Source organism: Talpa europaea (genome assembly GCF_964194135.1).
Source record: "Talpa europaea genome assembly, chromosome: 1".
NCBI lineage: Eukaryota > Metazoa > Chordata > Mammalia > Eulipotyphla > Talpidae > Talpa > Talpa europaea.
In genome coordinates, this window is record NC_140073.1 from 32,912,054 (window position 1) to 32,935,911 (window position 23,858).

Here is a 23,858-nt window from a genome sequence, read left to right on the forward strand (position 1 = left end):
TACTGTTGCCAAATCTTAGTTTTCAAAACACCAGAAATCCAAATTTTTATTTAAATTTTTAAATGTTGGCAACTAATTAAATTTCAAAACAACAGAAGACATCCTGAGTCCAACAAAATGTACCAGCAGCCACCACTTTGTGAGAAACCAGAATCAAATGAAGCATCAAGTGAAAATTTGAAAAGAAGGGAAACTTCCTCAGAAATGACCACTTTTTGACATTTCACATCGAAGTCTCAAAGAAAGAAAATACAGGGACTTTTTAGCCTTGCCAAGTAATGACAGAACAAGTCATTCCATGCCACATGGGGAGCAAAACTTTCAAAGACTCTCCCCACAGACAACACATAACAAGTTATCATCGAAATAGTACTCAGTTTAGAGAGAAAATGAACAGATTAATTTAGGGAGCTAATGAGAGATCACCCAATCTCTGCTAGACTCTGTTAAAGGGGATAAATTATTTTTTTAGTTGTTTACTCTCTGTTTTAGACACAGTCCTAGGACAGGACTTTGTCTTTATAAAGATTTGTAAAATGAACGAATGAATCTTATTTCTTCATTACACAGACCAAAGAAGGAAGATTCAAAGAACCTGGGTTATTTTTTCAATATCATTCAGCCAGTAAAAAAAAATTGAAGTAGCACATGAACCCAAGGGTGTGTTGTTCTCTTCACTAATTTTATCATCTGAAGTTAAATTAAAACATAAGGATTTTTTTTTTTTTTTGAGGTGCAAGTATCTTCTGCCGAGGGACTCAACAGGTCTTTATTTATTCATTTTTAGCAAGCAGAGAAATTACATCGTCATGTGCAAAGCAGAAACAATCAGTGTATTCTTTTCCTATGGATTACTGGCTCCTACAGGACTCAGCTAGATGGTAGCCTTCAAGGTTAATGGATAAAAAACTAAACCTTATACTAAAACTTATTATTTCTGTCTAGACAAATACCTAAGACAGTCACCTCTCATTTTTGCTCTATAGGGTAAACTGCCCTCAAAGATCCTAGAATTCCTCTTTTTACATTTTGCTGTTCTGAGTTTAACGACATCAGGTTTTCCATCCAAACTTCCAACTGAGTCTCTAGGAATATACCTGCTAGGCAGTACAATGAGATTTTTAAAAATCTTTTCAACAGAGAAAGGAAAGACTGCTAGAAATTCCTAAACCTCAAGTTATATTGCTTTTGCTGAAGAAAACTCTGTGGTCCTAGGGATCTTATCTCCAGATGACTTATGGCCACAAAAAACAAACAAGAACAAAAAAAAACCCAGTGCCTAGTGAAGCTGAAATATAGTTGGAAACTATACATGCTGCTGGTGCATAGAGTAGTGCAATGCATTTGAAAAAATATATAGCAATATAAAATGAATTATAAAAATGTTCATACCCTATACTCCAGCAATTTCACTCCTGGGAATTGATCCTAGACAAATTATACAACAGAAGAAGAAAAAAAACTACATACCCATACACAATTCTTCACTGCATCACTATGTCTAATAGCAAAGAACCTAGTAAGAATAAAAAGATGAAAACAAAATATACAAGAAAATGACTTAGTAAATTACAGTAGAAGCGGAAGATAAATTTCTCTTCAACTGTTAAAAATAACAATCATGAAGACTGGGTATAGAAAAATGTCATGGTATCAAATGAAAAGCAGAATACAAAAGGATTTGCATACTAAGATCAGTTTTGCAGACAGCTATGTCTCCATGTAGACAAGGACTGAAAGGTGATATTCAGAAATGAAATTAGTATTGTAGGGTGTTATGATTTGAGATGTTTGTTCTTATAGTTTTTCAAAAGTTCTTTACTATTGTACTATCTTTTCTATTACCTATATATTTTTTAATTCTTTCTGAAATAAACTTGAATTTCTGAGTTTTCTTTTAATTTTCACTTAGGAAAAAACAGAAACGCCAGCTCTTTCCATCTTAAATTAACTATCCTCTACTTGAAAAAGGAAAGCAGCATATTTCCAAACGTCCAAAGTTAAAGATGCTCAGCAAGAAAACAAAGCTGGGTCAGCCATACTGTGTGGCTGTCTCAAGGACTGCAGAGGGACTCAGGAACCCAGAGAGGAAAGGAAGAAAGCGAGGCAATGAGGGCCCTCTTCAGGGTGGCCCCGTGGAGCAAGGTTTGGGGTAGCAAAAAAAGTCAGCATCATATTTACCTGCCTCACCAGGCTACTGCTTGGCATCACCCTACTTCTGCTCATTTCACAGGTATCTCTGAGGACCTGACTCTCCAGGAAACCCAGCTCCTGAGATGTCACAAGGCTATGCTTTACTTCAGAAGGGATGTCACAGAGAAGGTGGTCTCTTAGGGATCATGCCCAAGGCCATGTCCTGTGTGCCTGGCAGGAATTCATTTAATGTCTGGCTGTTATTTAACTCTGCTGATATAGAACTCAGCTTTGTGTGCTCTCTCTGAGCTGGTTGACCTAGGGTAACTGACCCACCCTGATCAACCTGACATGACCCTTATGCTGAAGTCATACAACTGCCTTAGGGAGGAGAAGCATCTGAATAAAAGAAAACTAGAACCAGACAACTGCCTAGAGCACTCCCTCCACCCTGGAGATCAGACCACCAATGAGAAGAATGTTAGATAATCACAGAACCCAATACAGAGTACTGGTCCACTCAGGGAGACCTCCCATTCAGCCATGTGGCCTGAGGGGCAGGAAGTAGAACCCCTCTTACCAAGGAAAGTGGCAAAATGATCCAGAACAATGTCCCATCACCCAGAACCATACCTTACCCTCTGGACAGTCTTGGTCCTTGCTACAGGCCATATTTAGAGGACACCTGAGGGTTAGCTTCCATTCCCAAAACTCTGCTCAGCTTACCTTCATTATAGAACATCTTCCCAAGGGTTGTTTCCAGGTAGTTCAGCTCATCCCTTTACACATGCTGGCCAGTTTTGATGTCAAATAGATGAGTACTTCTTCTTAGACCTTGTTCCCTACTCACAAGGCCCTGTTTCTGCTGATGACAGGCAGTAGGTGGTTAAGGACTGAAGAAGTGATGAAGACCATAATGCTGTGAGGTCAGAGAGGGAGTAGTCACTGAGGTAAAAGAAGGGATGTGGAGACAGAAGACTCAAGACTAGGCCCAGGCTCTGTATCTTAGCAGTTCTGTAGCCAATGTCAAGTCAGTCAACTTTCTGTGCCTCAATTTTCTCATTCATAAAGCAGGGTTGGTAGTGTTGACTTCTCAAGCAGATACATTTTGTAAACTTCAAGGTGTATTTGGCTATAATCATGTGGACTGTGGTGTTCTAGGAAGCAGACTATAAAGTGGATCTTTAAAGATCAAGAAAGATTCAGGATCTGGGCAGAAAGAGGTTGGGCCTTACAGGCAAGTGAAATGGCACAAGTCCAGGCAAAAAGGCAAAAGGGCTGTACTAAATTTGGCTGCCGTAGAAAGCTTTTGTAGGCGACAAGTTGAGGTAAGGATGGAGAGGTAAGTGTACTGTATTCTGTTGGCAATATGGAGCTACTGAGCTTTTTGGATGGTGGAAGAATGAAAGTCAAATTTTGGGAAGGTTAACCTGGCAAAGCTATAAAGGATGGAGGAAATGGAAGAGTGTTAGAATGCAAACAGGGTGTTGAATTTCGCAGGCGAAGGACTAAAGGAAAGCAACAACACTAGGGCTTAAAAATAGGAAGCAGTTCTGAAAGACAGATATAGAACAAAAGGATAAAGTGATAGTGTACTAGAGAAAAAGAAGATTTAGCGTTGATTTTCAGATCTTCCTGACATCACTATCCAGATAGATAATGGTACCACTCTCTAAGATACAGAATAAAAGAGAAAGCACCAGTAAGCAGGGAAGCTTGAGGTCTTAGGATATGTTTATCCATTTTGTCTGTAGAAAGTCTGAGATAGTAAATGGAAATTAAGTGATTGTGTGTAGAGCTCAGTAGAGATGTGAACTGAAGCCAATCAAGAGAATTTCACCCAAGAAGATAATATACCATGAAAAATTAAGAGGAGCAGGGACAGGAGACTGAAGAACACTTTTAAATGGTGGACAAAATCAGAAGAACCTGAAAAGAACTAGAAGTGGCCAAAAAGGTAGGAGGAAACCAAGAGTTCTCTGGGGGAAAAAAAATTCAAAGGGTGTAAAATACAACAAAGAGAACAAGCACTAAGAGGAATGGGAAGTTCAAAGTTGCTATCTGCTTCACTGATGACCGCGGTTAAGAGCAATTACATTGAAGTGGCAGGGCTGAAAGCTAGATTGCAGAAGATTCAGCAAAGAATGAGAAGGGAGCAAATGGACAGGATTTGTAGACCAGTCCTTTGGGAAGCTAGACTACTAAGGAAAGAGCCAGGATAGTAGAAAGAGACAGAGAGAATTGAAGATTTTCTAGCCAAAAGATATTTTAGCGGAAGGGAGTAAGGCAGAGAAAATAAAACATACACGGAGTAAATGAAGGCCTGGGGGCTGGAACAATGGTGGCGACTTAACAGGAAGATGCCTCACACTATTATGATTAGAGTGAGCTGAGTAGGTGCCTTCAAACAGTCATTTGTGAATATATAGTACATGCCAGGAACTGGGACTGCGTGGATTAAATAAAAAAAAAAAAAAAAATCCTCGAGCCTGTCATTCGGTTTAGTGGGGAAGATCAGTGTGGATCAACAATTGTAATAGAGCTGTGCGCTGCATTCTGTGGCGGGCCAAATTAGGGGAGTGAGCAAAGAAGACTGAAGGGATCAGAAGTTTCCCAGGAGAAGCCTGCATGGGGCCCGGGCTGAGCAGGGGTTCTCCGGTGCAGGAGGTAAGGGATACCAGGTTCAGGCGAAAATTAAAATGTGGCGGTTCCAGAATTTACAGGATCTAGATACAAAAGAACCATAAAGTCGCCAGGTTTGTAGATCCCGACGATTAGCAGGTCAAACTGAGGACCCCTCGGAAGGCAGCAGGCGGGCAAAGAAGGGACAGTGGGTGAGCAGCTCCCCCTCAAAAGGAAACAGTGACCCCAGCGGGCACGGGGAGGGTGGCCGAGCGCCCCGCGGCCCCACACTGGCCACCCTGGCCGGCGCAGTCAGTGACGCCACCGCCAGGGCCAAGCGGACCACTGAGAACGCAGCGGGGCGCGCGGGGTCGCTCAGGCCGGGCGTCTGACTAGCTGAGAGCGACGGCGGCCTCGGGGGGGGCCCTGGGCCTCGGAGAGGAAAGGGACCCGGCCCACCTGGGCCTGCGGCGCGCACAACAGCGCTCCAAGCCTCGAGCTTGGCCACAAGACCGAACGCGCCGAGAAGAGCCCTCAGTCGCCACACGCGCCGGCAGGGCCCAACCCGCAGGCAGGGGAAGCGGTAGGCCGACCGCCGGCCCGACTGGCGGAACGAGAGAGGCTCCGCCCCAGGCCCGGCCTCCCGACCGGAAGTGAGGCCTTGGCTCCGCCTCCGCCCTCGGGATCTCGCGAGAGTCTCGCGAGTCCTCCCTCTTTCGTGTGCGCCGCCAACATGGTAGGTGATTCTTTGGGGGCCTCTACTCGCGTTGCAGCCCAGCTCTCTACCCCGACCGTGGCCGGGTCTCCAGATCGCGTGCGACTGGCCGCCAGGAGGAGGGGCGGCATGCACCCAGGGCGGGGAGGGGATCGCGTGTTCGGCCCGCGGTTCGGATCTTTTGGGCCACGCGGACCGGGGCGCCCGGGTCCCGCCCTGATGAGGCTGCTCGGCCCCAGCTTTGCGCCACCGGGCGGATCCTTGGCTCAGCCTTCAGGTCTCCCACCGGCTGGCAAGCTTCACCGCCTGCCCAACTGCCCTTGCGCTTTTTCACCAAGCACCCTTTTCCACGCAGCCATCCAGACTGAGGAAGACCCGGAAACTTCGGGGCCACGTGAGCCACGGCCACGGCCGCATCGGTAAGTGCAGGCTGCCCATCGTGGTCGGCCGCGTGCTTAGCTGGTCAGAAAGTATGTATTTTAGAAGAGGCTTAGGAAAGGCTTTGTGCGGTTCACTCGGATTCAATTTGACCGTCTACTTTTGACTGTTTATTGAGAGTCATCGAGGGCTCCAATTAGAATTTCACATCAGTTGGGCGGTGGGGGGCGGGCGAAGGCCGGCACAGTGCCTGGAGAGTGCATGATTGTACTGTAATGTGGAACACTGCAGAGAGCTGTTTAACCGATTCTTCGGGGACTAGCAATGCTAGAAAGAGGTATTGTTGACAGGGAACAGCTTAAGTAAATGCTTATGCAAGAAGTAGTATCGAGAAGGCTGTGTTAACCATGTAGCTCTGTTTCTGCAGGAAAGCACCGGAAGCACCCTGGAGGCCGAGGTAATGCTGGTGGCCTGCATCATCACAGGATCAACTTTGACAAATAGTGAGTGCTTTTTGGACTACTTTTTATTTACACTGATGGCTGAACAGGGACAGAGGGCCGACTCAGAACATCCTCTAAGAGATGCACATCTACCATTCACAAACCTTGCCTATTGCTGACTCACTAATGTAAACTGAGAAGTTGTCGAGGCTAGAGTCACGCTTGGGTATCACCTATTGCCTTAGTGTGCTAGAGCCCTCGAAAAATAACTGCTGACCTTATTCACTGACTGTAGCCCTTGTGGTATAGTCAGTCACCAGGTTGGTGACATGATTGTGATTGACCTATGCAAGTGTTAGGTTCACTGATGTTCACAAATTTAGGAGATGGTCTTTTAACTATTGTGTAGGACACTGTTATAGGACTGTGTAGAATTTGATAGTCATCAGTGGCTTTTTAAAAGATTTGTTTTACTCGACAAATGGAGTGCCTGTACCAATGAATATCTTGTGTTAATGCCAGCGATGGACTATAATCAGTGTAGGTTGATTGGAGTGAGATTATTATGAAAGTGGTGCCTTCTCTTCCCAGTCACCCAGGTTACTTTGGGAAAGTTGGTATGAGGCATTACCACTTAAAGAGGAATCAGAGCTTCTGCCCAACTGTCAACCTTGATAAACTGTGGACCTTGGTCACTGAGCAGACTCGGGTAAATGCTGCCAAAAATAAGACCGGAGCTGCTCCCATCATTGATGTGGTGCGAGCGGTGAGTAAATTTGAGTTTTTTATTTTATAGAGGTTCTCGCTTCTCAAAACTAAATTGCCAGATCTCCCACCTTACATCTATACCTATTTACCTAGTAGGCAGTTGCACCTTTTGGTAGAATTGGGGCGGGGGGAGGCACACGGGTTGCATGATTGGATTATGATTCAAGGAAAAATACTTGAAGAATAATACTGTACATGCCAGTAACCCCAAAAAAGAATCGTGTCTTACTTGAAATTGAGTTTCTTGCATCAGCCTTTACCTCCCATGAGTATGGATGTAGTCCGTTTTTAAATCCCCTTCCCCAGCCAGCTTAGCATTCCTTGAGCAATTTTGGGACATTGCTGGGAATCTGATTTTCTTTCTTTCCTTTCCTTCCTTTCCTCCCTTCCTTCCCTCCCTTCCTTCCTTTTCTTCCTTCCTTCCTTTTCTTCCTTCCTTCCTTTTCTTCCTTCCTTCCTTTTCTTCCTTTCCTTCCTTTCCTTCCCTCCCTTCCTTCCTTCCCTCCCTTCCTTCCTTTTCCTCCTCCCTTCCTTTTCTTCCTTCCTTCCTTTTCTTTCCTTCCTTTTCTTCCTTTCCTTCCCTTCCTTCCTTCCTTTCTTTGCTTGCTTTCTTTTCCTTTCTTTCCTTCCTTTTCTTCCTTTCCTCCCTTCCTTCCTTCCCTCCCTTCCTTTTCTTCCTTCCTTCCTTTTCTTCCTTCCGTCCTTTTCTTTCTTTCCTTTCCTTTCCTCCCCTCCCCTCCCCTCCCTTCCCTCCCTTTCTTCCTTCCTTCCCTTTCTTCCTTCCTTCCTTTTCTTCCTTCCTTCCTTTTCTTTCTTTCCTTCCTTTCCTCTCTCTCTCTCTCTCTCTCTCTCTCTTTTTCTCTCTTTCTTTCTTTCCTTTTCTTTGCTTATCAGAAGGTAACTAAGTAGGGGAAATGGGATTTGAGCTCTTGCCCGAGACTAGAGTCACATCCTGACATCTCTTGTCCTGGTGTGCTAGAGTTCTCGGAGAGAATCTGCTGGTCTTGATTCACTGGCAAGGGCAATCAATGCCCTTGTTAGTGCCCAGGTCAGAAACATGACCTTCCCCTGGATGGGGAAGGTTGATAGGCTTATCCACAGGAGGTTGATAACTGTTGTGACATAACCCTTTTCTCTGTTCTAGGGCTACTACAAAGTTCTGGGAAAGGGAAAGCTTCCAAAGCAGCCTGTGATCGTCAAGGCCAAATTCTTCAGTAGAAGAGCTGAGGAGAAGATTAAGGGTGTGGGAGGGGCCTGTGTCTTGGTAGCTTGAAGCCACTTGGAGGAAGGTTCATTAAATGCTATGAGTGCTTTTCTCTTTTGGTCTAAATGTAGGTTTATTGTCCGGGTTCCCCCCTCTCCCCCAACACACACACACACACACACACACACACACAAGAAATCTACCTGGTGAGTTACAAGGGCTTAGACTCTTGCTTGGTCTCAAAAAGTGTGGGAGAAATACTACTAACATTTAGAGGCCTTGGCCAACAACTACCTGACTGGGATCTTTTATTTATAAGTAAGAAATTATAACTAGTTTTTTTGTATCTTACAGTTGAAGGGCCTATTATGTATTGCATACTCTGAATTTATAGTGAGTAGGAGAATGTGCCTTTAACTGTTGTCCCATGGGCTTCTAGAGTTGACAGACTGATCCAAATTGAGGTGTCATGTCCCTGTCTCCCCACCTCCCTTAAGCCCTAAACCATTCAAGTCACAAACCAAAATTGTTGGATTTTATGGGTCTCTATGTGAATACATTGTAAAAACTTTTTCTTCTGGTTTGAAATGTATCTAGTGAAGAAATTTGGGAAATCCTAAAGACAACACTAGAATCGGGGTTCTCTGTAGTTTGTTTCTCCTGCAAAACGTTGATGATTAACACTTGTATACAACACAGATTTCAATAGTTTTCCCAAGATTTTGTAGGTTTGGTTTTTTTGGGGGGTTTTTTTGGTGCCAGAATAAAACAGTCTAGTACTCTTACCAAAGAAATAGTTAAGATGGTACTTAAAATTACTGCTAGGTTTAATTTGATGATGGAGGGTTGAGTTTCCTTGGTACTCTCAGATTATACATGGGCTGGGAACCATGACTTTCTACGGAACTAATCCAGACAACCTTCAGAAGTTCTTGGGGAGGCTATAAGGAAGCATAGGGGAGCAAACAATTGAACAGTAATGGGGGAGTTTGGTAGTGTTAGGAAGATTTTGGACAAACATGTCTAGATTGTTAGGATTTGCATCTTCCATAATGGTGATGGTTAAAATATTTTCACTTATGGGAATTAAAACACGAAATCTCGTAGGTCCACAACAGGTGGTCAGTGGGCTCAATTATATTCAGATTCCTATTAGACACTGAAGATACAGAACTGTATAAATACTAGTATCTTGAGATTCAGACTGGGTGTGAAATTTAGATCCTAATTGAACTCTTTAGACATAGTCCAATTTTTTCATCTTGCAAATTGTCCTCATTCATATTTAGGGAAAGGTACCTACTTGAAGGATGATGTATAGATTAAAAGTGAAATGAAAAACATTTATTAAACTCTTGTTCTAGACTCCTAGTAACTGTTAGTAAATGGCAAGTACTATGGCAGCAGACAGTCAACCTCCCCAGTGTGATTCAGTCCATGGAAATGTGGCCTGAGGAGAACAAAGGGCAAACATGGGTTTAGGATCAGTTTGGAAATGTAAACAACTGGGTAGGTATTACATGAAGTGGATCTGGGCAAGACTATTAGCCCCCTGGGAGGCTATAGTTTAAGGACTGGATTATGATGGAAGGGAGAAGACCACATCATGAAAATGGGAAAAGGTAGGGTTCAAAACATAATGGACAGGGCCTCCCCATTGCGCAGTGGGTTGAGCACAGTGCTGCGAAGCTGTCTGCAGCCTTGCAGTGCAGGTTTGATTCCTGGCAGGCCAGGGAGATTCCCACATGGTGGGGCAGACTTCTGTCTCACCCACTGCTCCCCTCAGCAGTGCTTTTGGTCAGTCTGCCTATTCTGTTTGTTCCCCACTCTGTCTCTGGTGAATCCTCTCACCCTCCTGCGCCTCTGGCCTGTACCCCAGCTATTGTATGAATAGAAAAAAAAAATCTTAAAAAAAACCAACATAATGGGCAGTATGTGGTGACTTATTTAGGGTGTTGATAGCAAAGTGGTTAATACTGAACTGATGGGGTAAGATAGATGAAAAATTCACTCTTGGTCCCCTGTTGTCACATGACTAACCAGAAAGATGATACAGGATTGGATGGGACAATGGTCCTCTAAATACTATATGGAGGCACAGAAAAAGGATATACTAAATGTGGAAGTCACTACTATGGCCATTCTAAACAGAGAATCCCGGCGCCCCTCCGGAGGCATGCGATCCTGCCTCCTGGGCTAGGAGAGGCAGCTACAGAACTGCTGAACTGCCTTACTCAGCCAGCTAACAGGCAGGTGCTCAGATTCCTCCGCTGGCAGTAGCACCGTTCAAAGCAGCTGGTGAGAAACAACATTCATGTCCCAAATGGAGGACACAGACCTAGAGTAACAACTTGGCTTGTTTTGTGTTAACAAACCACGTTTGGATTTTATATTTGAGAGAAAGGTGCCAATGCTGAGATAAAAGTTAATGCATAGAAAATGCCATTAAGGAGACTGCCAAGCTTAGACTCCTATTCCTTAGGACTATTCTGTCACTGTCTTTAGTGACTGCACAGAGTTGATGACGTTCTTCCATATAATTACTGGCCTAATTAAATGTGCTTTAAATATATTTCAATCCAGTACTTATAGAAAATATTTGCAAAAGTGATTTTCATTGTCAAAATCGGTTAAATGACATTAAATTTTTTTATTTAGAAATTAATCCTATTTGGTGGCTAATTACCCTAAGTGCAGTCAGTTCCTGGGATGGGAACAACCGAAAGGTGGGCACCGTCAGCGGGCGAAGAGCGGCGTCTACCTACCCTAGAAGACGGAGGGGCGCCGGGATCCCAGCGGAGCTCGCAGCGCCGCAGAGGCCACACAGCCAATCCTCGCTCCCTTTGCTCTGCATCTGAGAGCTGCTTCCGGACTGGGAGAGGTTTTGGTTCCGGGGTCACGTCACCGCCACTTCCCCACCCACACGACCCGGAAGCATGTCGGCGGGCCCCTCCCCTCGACCCGCAGTTTGCAGCGCAGGGCGGGACCAGCGGGCGTTGTTCCTTGCGAGGCGGGAGGTTTAAGGGGCCCCTTCGGAGCAGATGGCTCCACCGCTCCAGATCAGGCTTCGGCAGCGGTAAAAACTAGAGGAGTGGTCTGTGTGCACTTTTCTAGATGGAAATTTCCAAATCTCAGAATTAATTGACTTTGCTTCAGTTGCCTTGAAGATAATGAGCACAACTATGTTCCGGCTGTCTTGGGCTGAAAAACAATACTGGTGCACACATGTGAATGTTTCGGAAGAACATAAAACAGGAAGGGATTTCCTGATGAGTTCAGAGAGTTTTAAGTGCGGAGTACCTTCATATTAAAAGGTAAAAGGCAATATAACTGGACAAAACGACCACCTTTTTAAAAACGCCAAAAACCTGTCAGTACTGCAAAGTAATAATATTCTTTTGTTCTAGAGTTTTCACCATCTTTTAAATTACACCCACCAAATATAAGTAAATTTAAGATGTTTTGGAGTGCACAACCACAATTAGGCTCTAGAAACTAATTTTGTGTATCACCCCTTTTAAGAATAAAGGTTAAAGTGTTTGTGTCTCTACAGCCAAATTTACTTTCATTCCCACTTTTTTAAAATGCCCTTTTATGAATGCTTACAGTACGTCTTTTTGGGTACAAGCTAGGTTATAAGTACATTTTAAACAGAAATTTAAACTCAGTTGGGATTATAATTAGAACGGTTTTCTTGGGGTCCTACATTCCACAAACAATCCCAGTGTGAACCACAGTTGGAAATAAGGCTTTCCAAAGGCACACCTTCAGAATAGTCCCTAAATGAAGATGTTTATAAGGAAATTCCTCATATTAATGCAAGTTTATCATTATCAGGGTACAGTTACTTACTGAAAAGAACATTTAGCTATAATGGAGCATCTGCCCTGCTCTAAAAGTTATAGGAGAAACCCCAGGGCCTTTCTTAACTGGGAGCTGACACCATAGACACTGGAACTTCTGGTAGAGGACACAGCACTGGAGTCCACTGTGGCTGCCTCTGCCGCTGAACGCCAGTGAACTTACTGGGAAGAGGGAGGCTTTCACTCAGACACATAGTACATCCTTGTGAATAAGACCCCCTTACCCTGTGCGCTGGACTCGACAGTCAATGACGGGTAAGATCCGGGGCAGACTAAAGAAGGCACTGGCCAGCCTCATGTCTGTGACTCCTGACGACCTAAGACAGGTGCAGTCCCTGAGGGGCTTCATCATGAAAATCTTTGGCATTCAATTCAGGCAAATGTCTAAATGGCTGTAAGCCCAATCTAGGCAATAAGCCCGCAGTAAAAAAACCTCTCCTTTGCTTGTAAATAAGGCTGCTAAGAGCATTGCCTACAAACAAGCCTGATGGAATTACCTACAAAGCAGTTTTAACCATTAACCAGTTAGTCATTGTTCCTGAATAAGAAGCAACTTAGCAACCTGTCTGTAATTATACTATTTTCTTACCTACCTGACTTTTTCTATATATGTAAAAAATCAGTTTCAGGAAATGTGTTGTAACCACATATGCTTAGCAACTTCTAAATCATTAGCTAGAAAATTGTATTCTATGCCTAGGTAACAAGAAACATTGTTATGCTGGGAAAATAAATTTTGTGTGACCTAATGCCTTTTGAAAATGTATAAATATGCGTAATGATTTGAGCAAATTACATTCAGATTTCACTCTTGAAGTGTGTCTGTCTGTCATTTATGCATTGAATCCTTGACCATCTTGCACGAGTTTCACATCCCTGGGACGGCCTTGCCAGTCTACCGCTGCGCTGGTCTGCGGCAGTCCACAAAGCCTGTATGGAATTAGCTTTAGGACATCCTTTTCCCCCAAACACACTGAGCACTTGTCCCAGAATTGTCTACAAGGCACTTTTTGAGAACTTTAGTTCTCATTGGTGGCAATGCCATCCTCTAGGGGAGCGTTTTGGAAATGCATTGTGACATTTTTTGTCACAATCATGGAGAGAAAGTATGCAGGGGTGCTGGATGACCTGCAAAGTATCAGTTGATTCAAAGAAAAATCAAGTTTAGAACATAACTCAATTTTATGCATAATCAAGTTTGGGGTTTTTATTTGTTTTTGCAGGTTTCATGTACTTCTTAGTTTTCCAGGATTTCAACTACTATTTAAATCACAAGTTCATACTATGTTTTGTTCAGAATATTACCAAAGGCAATGCATGTCAGAAAACTTCGACCAAGTAAGTGATCTATTTAGTAGAATTGGAGTTGCTAATACAATGTACTTTTATCTGCATGTGTAGCTTTGCATTCATAGCAATTCTATGTATAGGTAAAAATATCATACTTCTTTGTATATCTTCTAGGACAGTCATACTCAAGCCTTGATATATTTATATACATGTTATTTCATAGCAAAATACTTTCCTTTTATTTCCTTTTATATTACAATCAAGATGTGTTTAGATAGGTTATATGATCTGAATTTCACTTCAGGATAGTGAAGGAGGAAGTCACTTTATTTGTTATGGAAATAATGTTGTATCTCCTGGGTTGAGAATTGTAGGTTTAGGGATCCAGAAATCATATGAAAAGAGAACTAGGAAAGATGCCTAAACACTTTTTGTCAACCCCAAACCAAGACCCCTGGACATACCCTTTTTACCTTACCCGTAGGACTTCTGTGCCTTGCCTATATGCAGTCACTGTATGGGCTCTATGTTTTAAAGATACTTAGAAGTTCCAAATTTTATCTAAAAAAAAAAAACAACAGCAACTATATAGCCTATGATCTGATCACATCTCAGGGTTCTTTGGAGCTACATTTAAAAAGGCAGTGGGAAAGGAAAGGAGAAAGAAATAGTATCTTATTATTTTATTATTTAGGAATCAGTCATGAAGCTCAGGCTAGGTTAACAGTGATGAACTCTGGAAGTAACTACACTCACCCTGAACTTTCTAGTTATAACCATTGTCTTCTCTACCTCGACTAAAAAATCTAGACTCATGAGGCCTCAATACCTGCTCTCCTATTACTGAAGTCTCCTATGTAGGAGACTTTTTCAGAAGAGAAGGTAACTTTGTCCTACCGTAAGACAAACTATCTACTTTGTTTTATGCTGATAGCAACCACAAACCATAGATAGTTTGGGACCTGCCTGGGCCTCAGTGGAGATGGAGAGAGGAGGAAAGAGAGCTCAGTATGGGACCATTGCCTATTTAAGTAGGCTTAGGTGGAAAGACAGAAAAACCTTACCCCATAGTTTAAATGCTGCCAGACCCAAAGTCAATACCAAGGAAAAGAGTTCCAATGTCCAGGCTCATCTTGAGAATTTTCAAGGTCTTTGCAAAGGCCTCAGGTGGTGAAAACACTAAGCCACCCATGTTCCCCACTCTGCTTCTCTGATTGCTCTTCCTTGGAACATAGAACTTTCTGTACGCATACCCAGGGCTCCAACCAAAAGCACTTCACAGAGTGACATGGACGAGCCACAGGCAATGGGCCAGGGCTGGGAGCAAGCCCCAGATTGGCTATAGCTGGAGTTCACTTCACCAATGTCAGCATACCCACTGATATCTAAAGGGCTTCATACTGAACAGGAAAATGTTACCTTTTATCCCAGTAAAGGAACCAAAGGGGAGAGAGATTTCTTTTCATCAGTGCAGTGCAAACACTTAGAGTCTCAACAGTTAGTCACTAGAAGGGGAATGTCCTCTCTATAGGTAGAAATATTTACTAACACCTAACTCACAGCACTCAGGCCAAAGAACTTAATTTCAGGGGAGGTCAGTGACCAACACTAAACCCTTAATCAAATATTCAAATCCTTGCAAGACAGCATTTCATTCCTGATTGGCCACTGTTTCAGACCACTGAAATGGAAGTCTCAGCCTACTAGATAATGAAACCAAGAAACACAAGGGGCTCTGGGCCCAAACAACTGTACACTGTTTATTGAGAACACCTGTAGATGGAAGGAAGGAGGGATGCCCTGTACCGCATCATGGCCACCACTGACTGGGAGCCAGGCCCGGAGAGCACTTAGAAAGCTGGGGGTGGGCTTCCCAGGATTCACTGACCATCTCAAAGGTGGGAGGGATAAGAGAAGACCAGGCCCAAGAGCCTGGCACCATGCTGCAAATGGGGACTGATTGACCTTTGCCTTTCAGAAGCAGAGGTTTAGGGGAAGGGGATAACTAGAAAAAAATAGAAACTCTAAGATTAAAAAAAAAAAATAGTCCTCCTGTACATAGCAAGACAACATTTGCTCTCCAGGGCCCAAGACTGGCAGCAGGGGCCTCAGGCAGGCAGGCCAGAAGCCTTCAGGGGAAGATCAGTGGTTTGGCTGAGACAGTCAGCTGCACATAATTGGCCAGTCACCAGCACCCAGCAAAACTTCATCCAAGCTCAGGCAGGGCAGGAAAGCCCCTTGGGAAGATACAAATATTTACCAGATTCTCTTTGCTTGTTACAAAAACAGATATGAAAGCTTACAGCAGGTTATTTACAAACAGTATCCCAGAATATCATGAAGGCAGAAGTGGGCTGGCTTGGAGGGTGGAGTCTGTGGGGGCAGAGAAGCCACAGCAGCCCAGTGGGTCCCAGGCTGGGCCCCTCCCCAGGATCCAGGCTCTGCAAGGCACTGAATTCTCTTACTGGGAAAGGGACTTAATTCTTCTTGTGGAGGAATTTCATTTTGTTGCCTGTGGGTCAGAGAAGGCAAAAGTGAGAATTTCTGCTTCAGTATCATCTCTTCCAACAAGTCTTAAACCTTTCAATGGAAAACAATGAATTCAAAAGACTGGATTTCAGCTGTGATAGATCGGATCCAAGGTGGTAACATTCTAATTAAGGCACTGCTATTAATCAGCTCTGGACAAGCCATCTAACTTTTCTGTCTCAATTTCCCTTTAAACTGAGATATGCTATGATCTATGATCTAGCTGCTGAGTTCCTTGGAGAGTGGAGGTTTGCACTGCTACTTTTGTAGACTCTATTTGGTCTAGAGAAAAGTTCATTGGGCCTAATGGCCCTCATATTGACCCAGGAAGGTGTGCACCCTGACTTATGTGAGAATCTGTGGGTTTTCTTAGTCCTGGAGTTTGCTAAATACTGTGTTAAATGCTCCTGGCACGCTGGCAGGGCACCTTCTCTTGACTAAGGGATTGTTTCCTATTCTGCCTACAGTCCCAATATAAATACCCTCTGGCACTGATTTTGAGTGGTTTGTGGTATAGATCCTTCAGACCCTTCTTGCTGAGCATCTGTCTCATCAGTCACAAGGCTACTTACCCAAACCCCGGAGAAACTTATTCATTCCACTCTGCTCAGTGTCTGGGAGTTCCTCTAAATACTGCTCTACTCGCTGCTCAAAGAGACCTGGTAAGAGGAGAAAAAGGAACAAGGAAGAGAACAGTTATTGGAGGAAGAGAAGGGGAGGCTGATTGGAGAAGCACCCCTGGACACAGATCCCAAAATGGGAGAAACCAAGGACCTGCAATTATAATTTATAGGAGCAGCTACTTGGAATTCAGACTTGCTTGCCAAAAATGTCATTAATGACATCACACTGGCATTCACTCCTATAGCAAGAAGGCCCTCATATCAACACTCACCTCCTAGTGCACGTTCTTGAACTACTTTATGGTGAAGGTGCCATTCCTTTCAGAGCTGTCCCCTGAATGGACACCTTCTCTAGTTCCTTTTAGACCACTCCACCATGTTCCAAAAATATTCATTAGACTAAAAGGACAGTATTAATATACAGAAGAAATAATAACTCTGAGCTTAGACTGAAAGATCTTGATAAGATAAAACAGAGTAAATTGAGCTGTTGCAAAAAAAAGAACTAAGGTGACCTGCTCTGACTGCCACAACCTAAGAACTAGCTCAATTCTCTTCAAATCATCCATGGGTTCTCAGAACCCCCTAAATTGCTCCTTCTCTTTTCCACAGAAGGTCATCTGAGGAGGGGAACAGCCACCAGTGTCAAACTGCTCTTTGATGGAGATGAGCCCCACTCTCCAGCTACATGGTTCGAGGCTGTGCACAGCCTTGAGAAGGCATTTACTGGGTGGAGAGGAGAAAAGAATTCCCTTGGAAGTTTCTACTAGGAGGCCTGGTTCTAGCTGACACCCAAGGGCTGCCATCACAGTGCCTAGCTACTTAGTCTTGATAGTAGTAGAGAGGTTCTAGAGAAGAGGACCTGGGGCCTCCCTGGTGGCACGGGGGGTTGAATGCAGCACTGTGAGGCTGTCCATGGCCTTTGCAGTGCGAGTTCAATTCTGGGCCAGCTGGGGAGCAACCCACCTGGAGCAGCAGACCTCTCCTGCCTCACCCACTGCTCCTCTCGGCAGTGTATTTCAGTAGATTTGCCTGTTCTGCTCCCCGCTCTCTGGTGAATCTTCTTACCTCCCGCAACTCTGGCCTGTACCCCACTTCTTAAAAAAAAAAGCTTAAAGGAGAGGACCCATTATCCTCAACCCCAAGCTCTTCTGGGCTTACCCTTTGCCCGACACTTTCTTAGCTCCCTGTCTTGGATGAAGCCAGCAAACATCTGAGATTCCATAAAAACCTCAAGAAAACGGCGGATGCTCTTGGAGGCCACAGACTTGCGGAAGGCCTCTCGCTGAAAGGCCCTCTCCCCTTTCTCACTCTGGGTCAGGAAGAGGGAGTAGTGTCCAACAGTCTCCACAAAGAACCGGATAAACACCTCCGACACCAGCCCATTGAGGGTATTACATTCTGGAACAGAAAAGAACATCTCTGAGGTTTGAGTCAAACCTGCAACCTGCAATCTCCAGATGATGTCATCTCTCTCTCCCCAACAAAGCTACCAGCCAGAACCACTTGTCTATTCTTGAGACTTTATATCTTGTGCTCATGGGCTAGTTACAAGCCCATGAGCAGGGAGGTCAGAAATTGTATTTTGAATATGGTAGTTTGCAAATACTTGCTGGATGAATGAGAGTGGCGAGCAGAGACCAGAGTGCCACACTCCCCCACACCCCTCACTCTGTGCTTCTTCTGGCTTCCCAGAAAAAGGAAATTTCCTCCTGTTCCTGCAATGGCTCCAGGCAAGGTCTGAGAGGGGTATAGTTTTCTGTCAGCTAGACATGAGTCTTTCTGTTTTCCTTCACAAATCTCCTGAGACAGAAGACTCAGAGGGAAGAGGGTAGTTTTACAGCTTGGGCCATGCTAGAAGCAGCCTGTGTTTGCATCTGGACTCCCTTTGACAGAATGCCATAATAGTTCTCTTCCCTCAGAGCCAATAAACCCCTAGCCCCCTAAATCCCACTGGACTGGAGTTCGAATTATCTAGAATAGTGATACCAAGGTCCAAGATATCAGCCAGCAAGGATCTGGGGAACAGACCCAGAGCAGAGGAAGTCTGGTACGAGAGCTGACTCAGCCCTGGAAAGCCTCACTCACCATCATCGGAGTCACTGTCAGAGTCCTGGGAGATCAGTTCATTCTTCCTCTCTAGAGCCTGCTCCAGAGCTGCCTGTAATTTCCTAGGTAATAATGTGTCTTCATCATCCATCTACAGAAGAAAAATACATGACAGTAATCCTAGCTGACACTCACTGAGCACTCACTCTGCCAGGCACTGCTCAAAGAACTTAAATCTAGGGCCTCCCCTGGTGGCGCAGCGGTTGAGCGCTGGGCTGCAAAGCTGCCCACAGCCTCTGCAGCTCTAGTTTGATCCCTGGCCACCGGCAAGGGTCCCACGTGGCTTGCAGACCTCTCCTGCCATGCCTGCTGCTCCCCTCAATAGTGTATTTTGTCAATCTGCCTGTTCTGTTCCCTGCTCTGGCTCTGGTGAATTCTCTCACCCTCCCGCACTTCTGACTATACCCAGTACTTTTATAAATAAATAAATAAATCTTAAAAAAAAAAACTTAAATCTATAAGCTCACTTAATTCTCCCAGATACTAGTTAACTGTGATTGCTATGATCAACTTCACTTTCAATGAGAAACTGAGGCACAGAGAAAGGTTAAGAAACAAGGGGCCTCCCTGTGGCACAAGGGGTTAAGATGCAACCTATGAAGCTATCTGCAGCCACTGCAGCACGAGTTCGATCCCTGGCTAGGGAGATACCCACATGGTACAGCAGACCTCTCCTGACTCGCCCATTGCTCCCCTCAGCAGTGTATTTAAGTAGATCTGCCTGCTCTGCTCCCCACTTTGTCTCTGGTGAATCCTCTCCCTCTACCACCGCACCTCTGGCCTGTGCCCCAGTTCTCATATGCATAAATAAATAAATCTTTTTTTAAAAAAGAAACTTGTTGAAGGTCACACAGATTAAAAGTGATAGAGCCAACGTACTCACTGTCCAGGAAAGGCTAAGGGTTGCTACCCAGCACCTGACGAAGTCTCCCCAAAGCCTCCATCTTCAACTCAAGGTGGGAAGCACCTCGATTCAGGGCAGGGAAACTGTGGCCCAGCCTGTCTCAGACTGAGGGTAGGCTATCATTTTGGCTTAGTGTCCCTACCTTGATTACTTATAACTGACTAGATTCCCGGAGGGCACAGCCTTGAATCATCCTTCTGGAGAGCCAAGAGGACTGCTCCTGACTAGCAAAGGCTTTTCCAAGCTGACAACAATTGCAAACCTTTATATTCCACAGCATTCTCTACATCATGTGTGACCCCTCAGCAACACTTCAAGGCAGGTGTTATTACCATGCCTGTTTTAGAGACGAGAACTCTGGCTCAGAGAAGCTTGAAGGCCTTTCCAAGATCATGTGGCTCAAAGGTAACAGAGCCCAGAGGTCAGGTCTTCAGACTTCCAGTCCCTCACACTCCCACACTGCCTTCCAGAAGCTGACAATGCCAATCAAAAAGGCAGATCCTGCTAAGATCAAGGTTTTCAGATTTTCTGTCCTCACTCAAGTTTATTCTGTATCTATGAAGCCCAGAGAGCTTAACCAATGGGCTGTGAAAGCTGAACACTGTAACAGTGTTGGGCGTCCTGGTAGACCATGTTCTGCATCCTGCTCTTACCTGTCGGATGAATCGGTCCGATCCCAGATTCACCATCAGTGCCTGAGAAAAGGAGTTGTTAGCAGCCATGATTCAGGATATGTGTCCCTGAAATGCCCTGGCCAGGCCTCCAGACCTCCCAGATTCCCAGGGTCAGTTAGCAGAAATAACTTCAGCCTGGGATAGGCCCCCCAAGGAGGTCTAGAGAGCTGGTTAGAGAGGTCCAGGGGCCACCTGGAAATCCCAGAGGCCGTTCTCCCTTTCCCCTCTTCCATCCCTCCCCCTTGGCCATTCCATTCTGGGGTTCCAGTCCCTCCTATCCCTTTCTACCTCCACCTCCCAGCAGCTGTCTCCCCAGGTGGCTTACCTCCTCCACAGGCAGCTCCTTCAGTTTGGGGAGGGAGCTGGAGAGCAGGCCAACCAGAAAAGGAGTAGGACAGCAGACAATGTCAATCATGGAGGCCGGGAGGACAGGAATGAAGGTATGCTGCCAGGAGAAGGGGTAGAGCAAGGCCACCACCGCATGGGAGCAGCTGGATAGGGTACTGGTGACAGACAGACAAAACACCTGAGCCCTGGCCCAGCACCTTCGGAGAATAGTCAGTAAAGCCTGCCTGGGAGCTCTGGACATCCTTCAATGTTAAAAAACCTCCCAGTCCAACAAAAATGCTAATGGAGCTCAGATCAGACCCTACAGATCTGAGGCTGGTAAAGCCCCCACGCTGCCATGGCTCAGAGACTCAAGACACTGAAATACCGTTTTTGGTGAGGCTACCTAGAAACAGCCATAAAGGTATGTAGCAACACTTGAACACACCAAGGACTCACAAACACATCCCCAAGGGCCACTCAAATACACAGGCAGTCCTGAATTGTGGGAGTATCCATTCAGGCCAGGAAGTACAAAAAGTTAGCTGAGCAAGAGTTCAGCATAATTTCAGTGCATGTAAGAGAGAGGTGGAAGGCCCTAGAGGCCATCTTATCGATTCCACACTTTACAGCTGGGGCGACTGCTACCCAAGGGTCTGTTTGGTTTTAAGTAGCAGACCTGGGGCAAGACCAGTTTTCCTGTTTCCCACCCTCTATCCATTCCCTCCTCTCCTGAACTAGAAAAGTGGTCTGACTGAGGAGGGGACAGAGAAGGGGAAGAGACTGATGGGATTCTTACCAGGCTAAAGAGGAGGCCCACCCTCTCCCATCTTTCCTCTTAGGCTCCCAAAAATTCAGTGGGCTCATCCCTCTCTTGGCCTGGAGGGGGCTCCAGGCCTCCAGACCCAGAAGCACTGCAGAGCTGGCTGTTCAAGCAGATGACCAATGAGGGGACAGGGAGGACAGTCCCCTGGGTGCTAGCGAGGAGATAAAGAAGTGGGCGCACCCTTCTCGTGCATGTTGAGGACCAGTGTGGGCACCAGTAAACACAGGGGACATGCCGGCCTGAATTATGCCCACCCATCAGAAGGAAGGTCCAAGGCTGTCCCTTAGGCACCACGTTAAGGATGAGGAAGATAGAGGCTCACAGTCAAGTTCATGTTCAAGGCTGACTTAACCACCCTGTACCTCTACATCTCTTGGAACTACCTATTAGCCATAAAAGAGCTTGACTTGATTGACTCCAAGGAAGATTCTCAACCTTTTAGGACTAACATGACAGAATCAAACCCTATCTGACCCCTTTTTCTAGAAGGACCTCTCTGCAGACTCACAACTGTTTTGTCAGTCAGTGCCTAGCTTGGCTATCTTCCTACCCTAAGGACACCTAAAACACTACTGGGTCTTGAGGCACAACAGGGGTCCTGATCCAGACAGCTCTTCCCTAGGGCAGCGGCTCCCTGAACCACCAGGCAACCCATCTGAAAAATATCTGGAAAAGGACTGTCTCAGGGTGGAGGGACACATTGATCTCCAATAAGTCTGGAGCTTGGGAGGCACAGGGCTGATGACTGCGAGCTAGTGTACCCCCTTTCCAATACACGGACCTCAGAAGTAGGTCAGGGGATGGGATAAAAAGGACCAATGGAAGACCTTCTGGCTAAACTGACTGCGCACTGTGCCTAGTCCAAGCCTGTTTGCCACCACTGGGCTGCTGTCCCGCCCTCCGCTAGTAGGAGAGACTCCAAGTAGGAAGGTATCTTGCCTACCACCCAGGACCATCAAAACTTGAGTGCTGACCCAGACCAGGAACGGGGCTCTGGGGTATTTGCCTCCCAGAAAGGTCCTGGTATGTGTTCAGGGGCAGCTGCAGTCACAGGAAACAATAGCTGTATTCAGAGCCCTAAAGGAAAGCTGGGCTAAGGGTGGGAGTGGCAAAGGGGGTGGGGTAGGTGGGTGGGAGTGAAACTGTCAGGGAAAGAAACCTCAAGGTCCAGGCTCTGTTAGGGACACCAAGGTTTGGCCAGACTAAAGCATCACAACTGCAGCCGGGGGCTTTGCTGGTGGACGCTGAAAATGGCTAGCAAGAGGCAGCAACAGGCAGGGCCTGGGGAGCTACCTCACTTGGCTAATTCTACCTGAGGGGCTCTGTCCCTTCATGAGGGCCTGAGGGGCCAATGACATACACAGAAGTGTGGGGTACAGAAACTATGATGGCAGGTAAAAGGCAGCTCTCATTTGTAAATCTGGCACTCTGGAAAAGTTAGCAGTGTTGGTTGGTTTTTCTTTCTTCTCCCTTCTCCTGGGCAAAGGATGAGCCTGGCTCCTCCCCGAGCACCTGGTGAGGGCATTTGGGAGTCTACTTCTCTTGTTCTCCTCCTGACTCCCTCAAACATACGAAAAGATCCTGGATTTATAGGGACACAAACCAGAGGGTTTTGAGCCCCTTGTGTCAGCTCCTGGCATATGATCTGGCACGCAGCAGGTACGTGTTTAAGGACTGAATTACTTCCACCACTCTGAAAAAAACACTGCTTTCCGTGAGGGAACTTCGACCAAAATAAAATATATAATGTGCTGCCAAGACCTCATCTTCTCCCAGCAGGTATATGCCCCCACATATACTGCTTGTTATGGTCTGAATGTTCGTGTTACCTGAAGTTCATGTTGAAACCTAACTCCCAAATACAATGGTATTAGGAAGTGAGCGTTTGGGGAGGTGCTTGAGTCATGAGGGTGGAGAGGCTTCATGAGTGGGATTAGTGTTTTTCTAGACTAGACCCCATGGAGAGCTCTCGCTTCCACCATGTGAGGAAAATCAAGAAGGCACTGGCTAAGAACCAGAAAGCCGGCTCTCACCAGAATGTAGCTCTGCTGGCACCTTAATCTTGGACCTCCAGCCTCTAGGGCTGTGAGAAATAAATTTCCATTGTTCATAAGCACCCCCCAGTCTGTGTTTTTTGTAATAGCAGTCCAAATGGATAAGACACTCCTTTTCTTAAACCTTGGTTGCCTACAACAGTCAGGCTTCTACCAGAATGCCTCAGATCTGGTGGCACTTCTGCCACACACCCCCTTCCCTCATGGCCACAACCAGATCTTGGCATCTGGCACTCCTCTACCTCTACAGTCATCACTGCAACATTTCAGATCAGGACTTGTGATCCATCAGGCCCAATTCTTATTCCTCCTAAATTTTCCTATCTCCTTGATACCTCCAGTCCCTTGAGCCTGTCTTGCCTTTGCTAGCTGACTAGCCAACCTTCACCCACACTC

At 45.5% G+C, this 23,858-nt stretch overlaps 2 protein-coding genes across 7 annotated transcripts in view; one reads left to right on the top strand and one right to left on the bottom strand.

The window, feature by feature from the left end:
- Window positions 1-4,761: 4,761 nt before the first annotated feature.
- On the top strand, window positions 4,762-8,367 carry RPL27A (ribosomal protein L27a; the record flags this gene model as incomplete). Its single annotated transcript, XM_084238348.1, is given in 7 exon segments — window positions 4,762-4,800; window positions 5,327-5,491; window positions 5,826-5,912; window positions 6,276-6,351; window positions 6,883-6,896; window positions 6,899-7,057; window positions 8,204-8,367. Coding segments are annotated over 7 exon segments (669 nt in total). The 3' UTR covers window positions 8,333-8,367.
- Window positions 8,368-15,893: 7,526 nt separating this feature from the next.
- DENND2B (DENN domain containing 2B) overlaps window positions 15,894-23,858 on the bottom strand; it is a gene marked incomplete at both ends in the record, with an annotated part of 47,869 nt that continues 39,904 nt past the window's right edge. For all 6 annotated transcript variants that reach the window (XM_084240653.1, XM_084240652.1, XM_084240651.1 and 3 more), the window contains 6 exons: window positions 15,894-15,928; window positions 16,518-16,604; window positions 17,730-17,969; window positions 18,657-18,768; window positions 20,235-20,276; window positions 20,581-20,758. In XM_084240653.1, coding sequence (XP_084096779.1) covers window positions 15,894-15,928; window positions 16,518-16,604; window positions 17,730-17,969; window positions 18,657-18,768; window positions 20,235-20,276; window positions 20,581-20,758 — 694 coding nt within the window. The remainder of the gene's footprint in view (window positions 15,929-16,517; window positions 16,605-17,729; window positions 17,970-18,656; window positions 18,769-20,234; window positions 20,277-20,580; window positions 20,759-23,858) is intronic.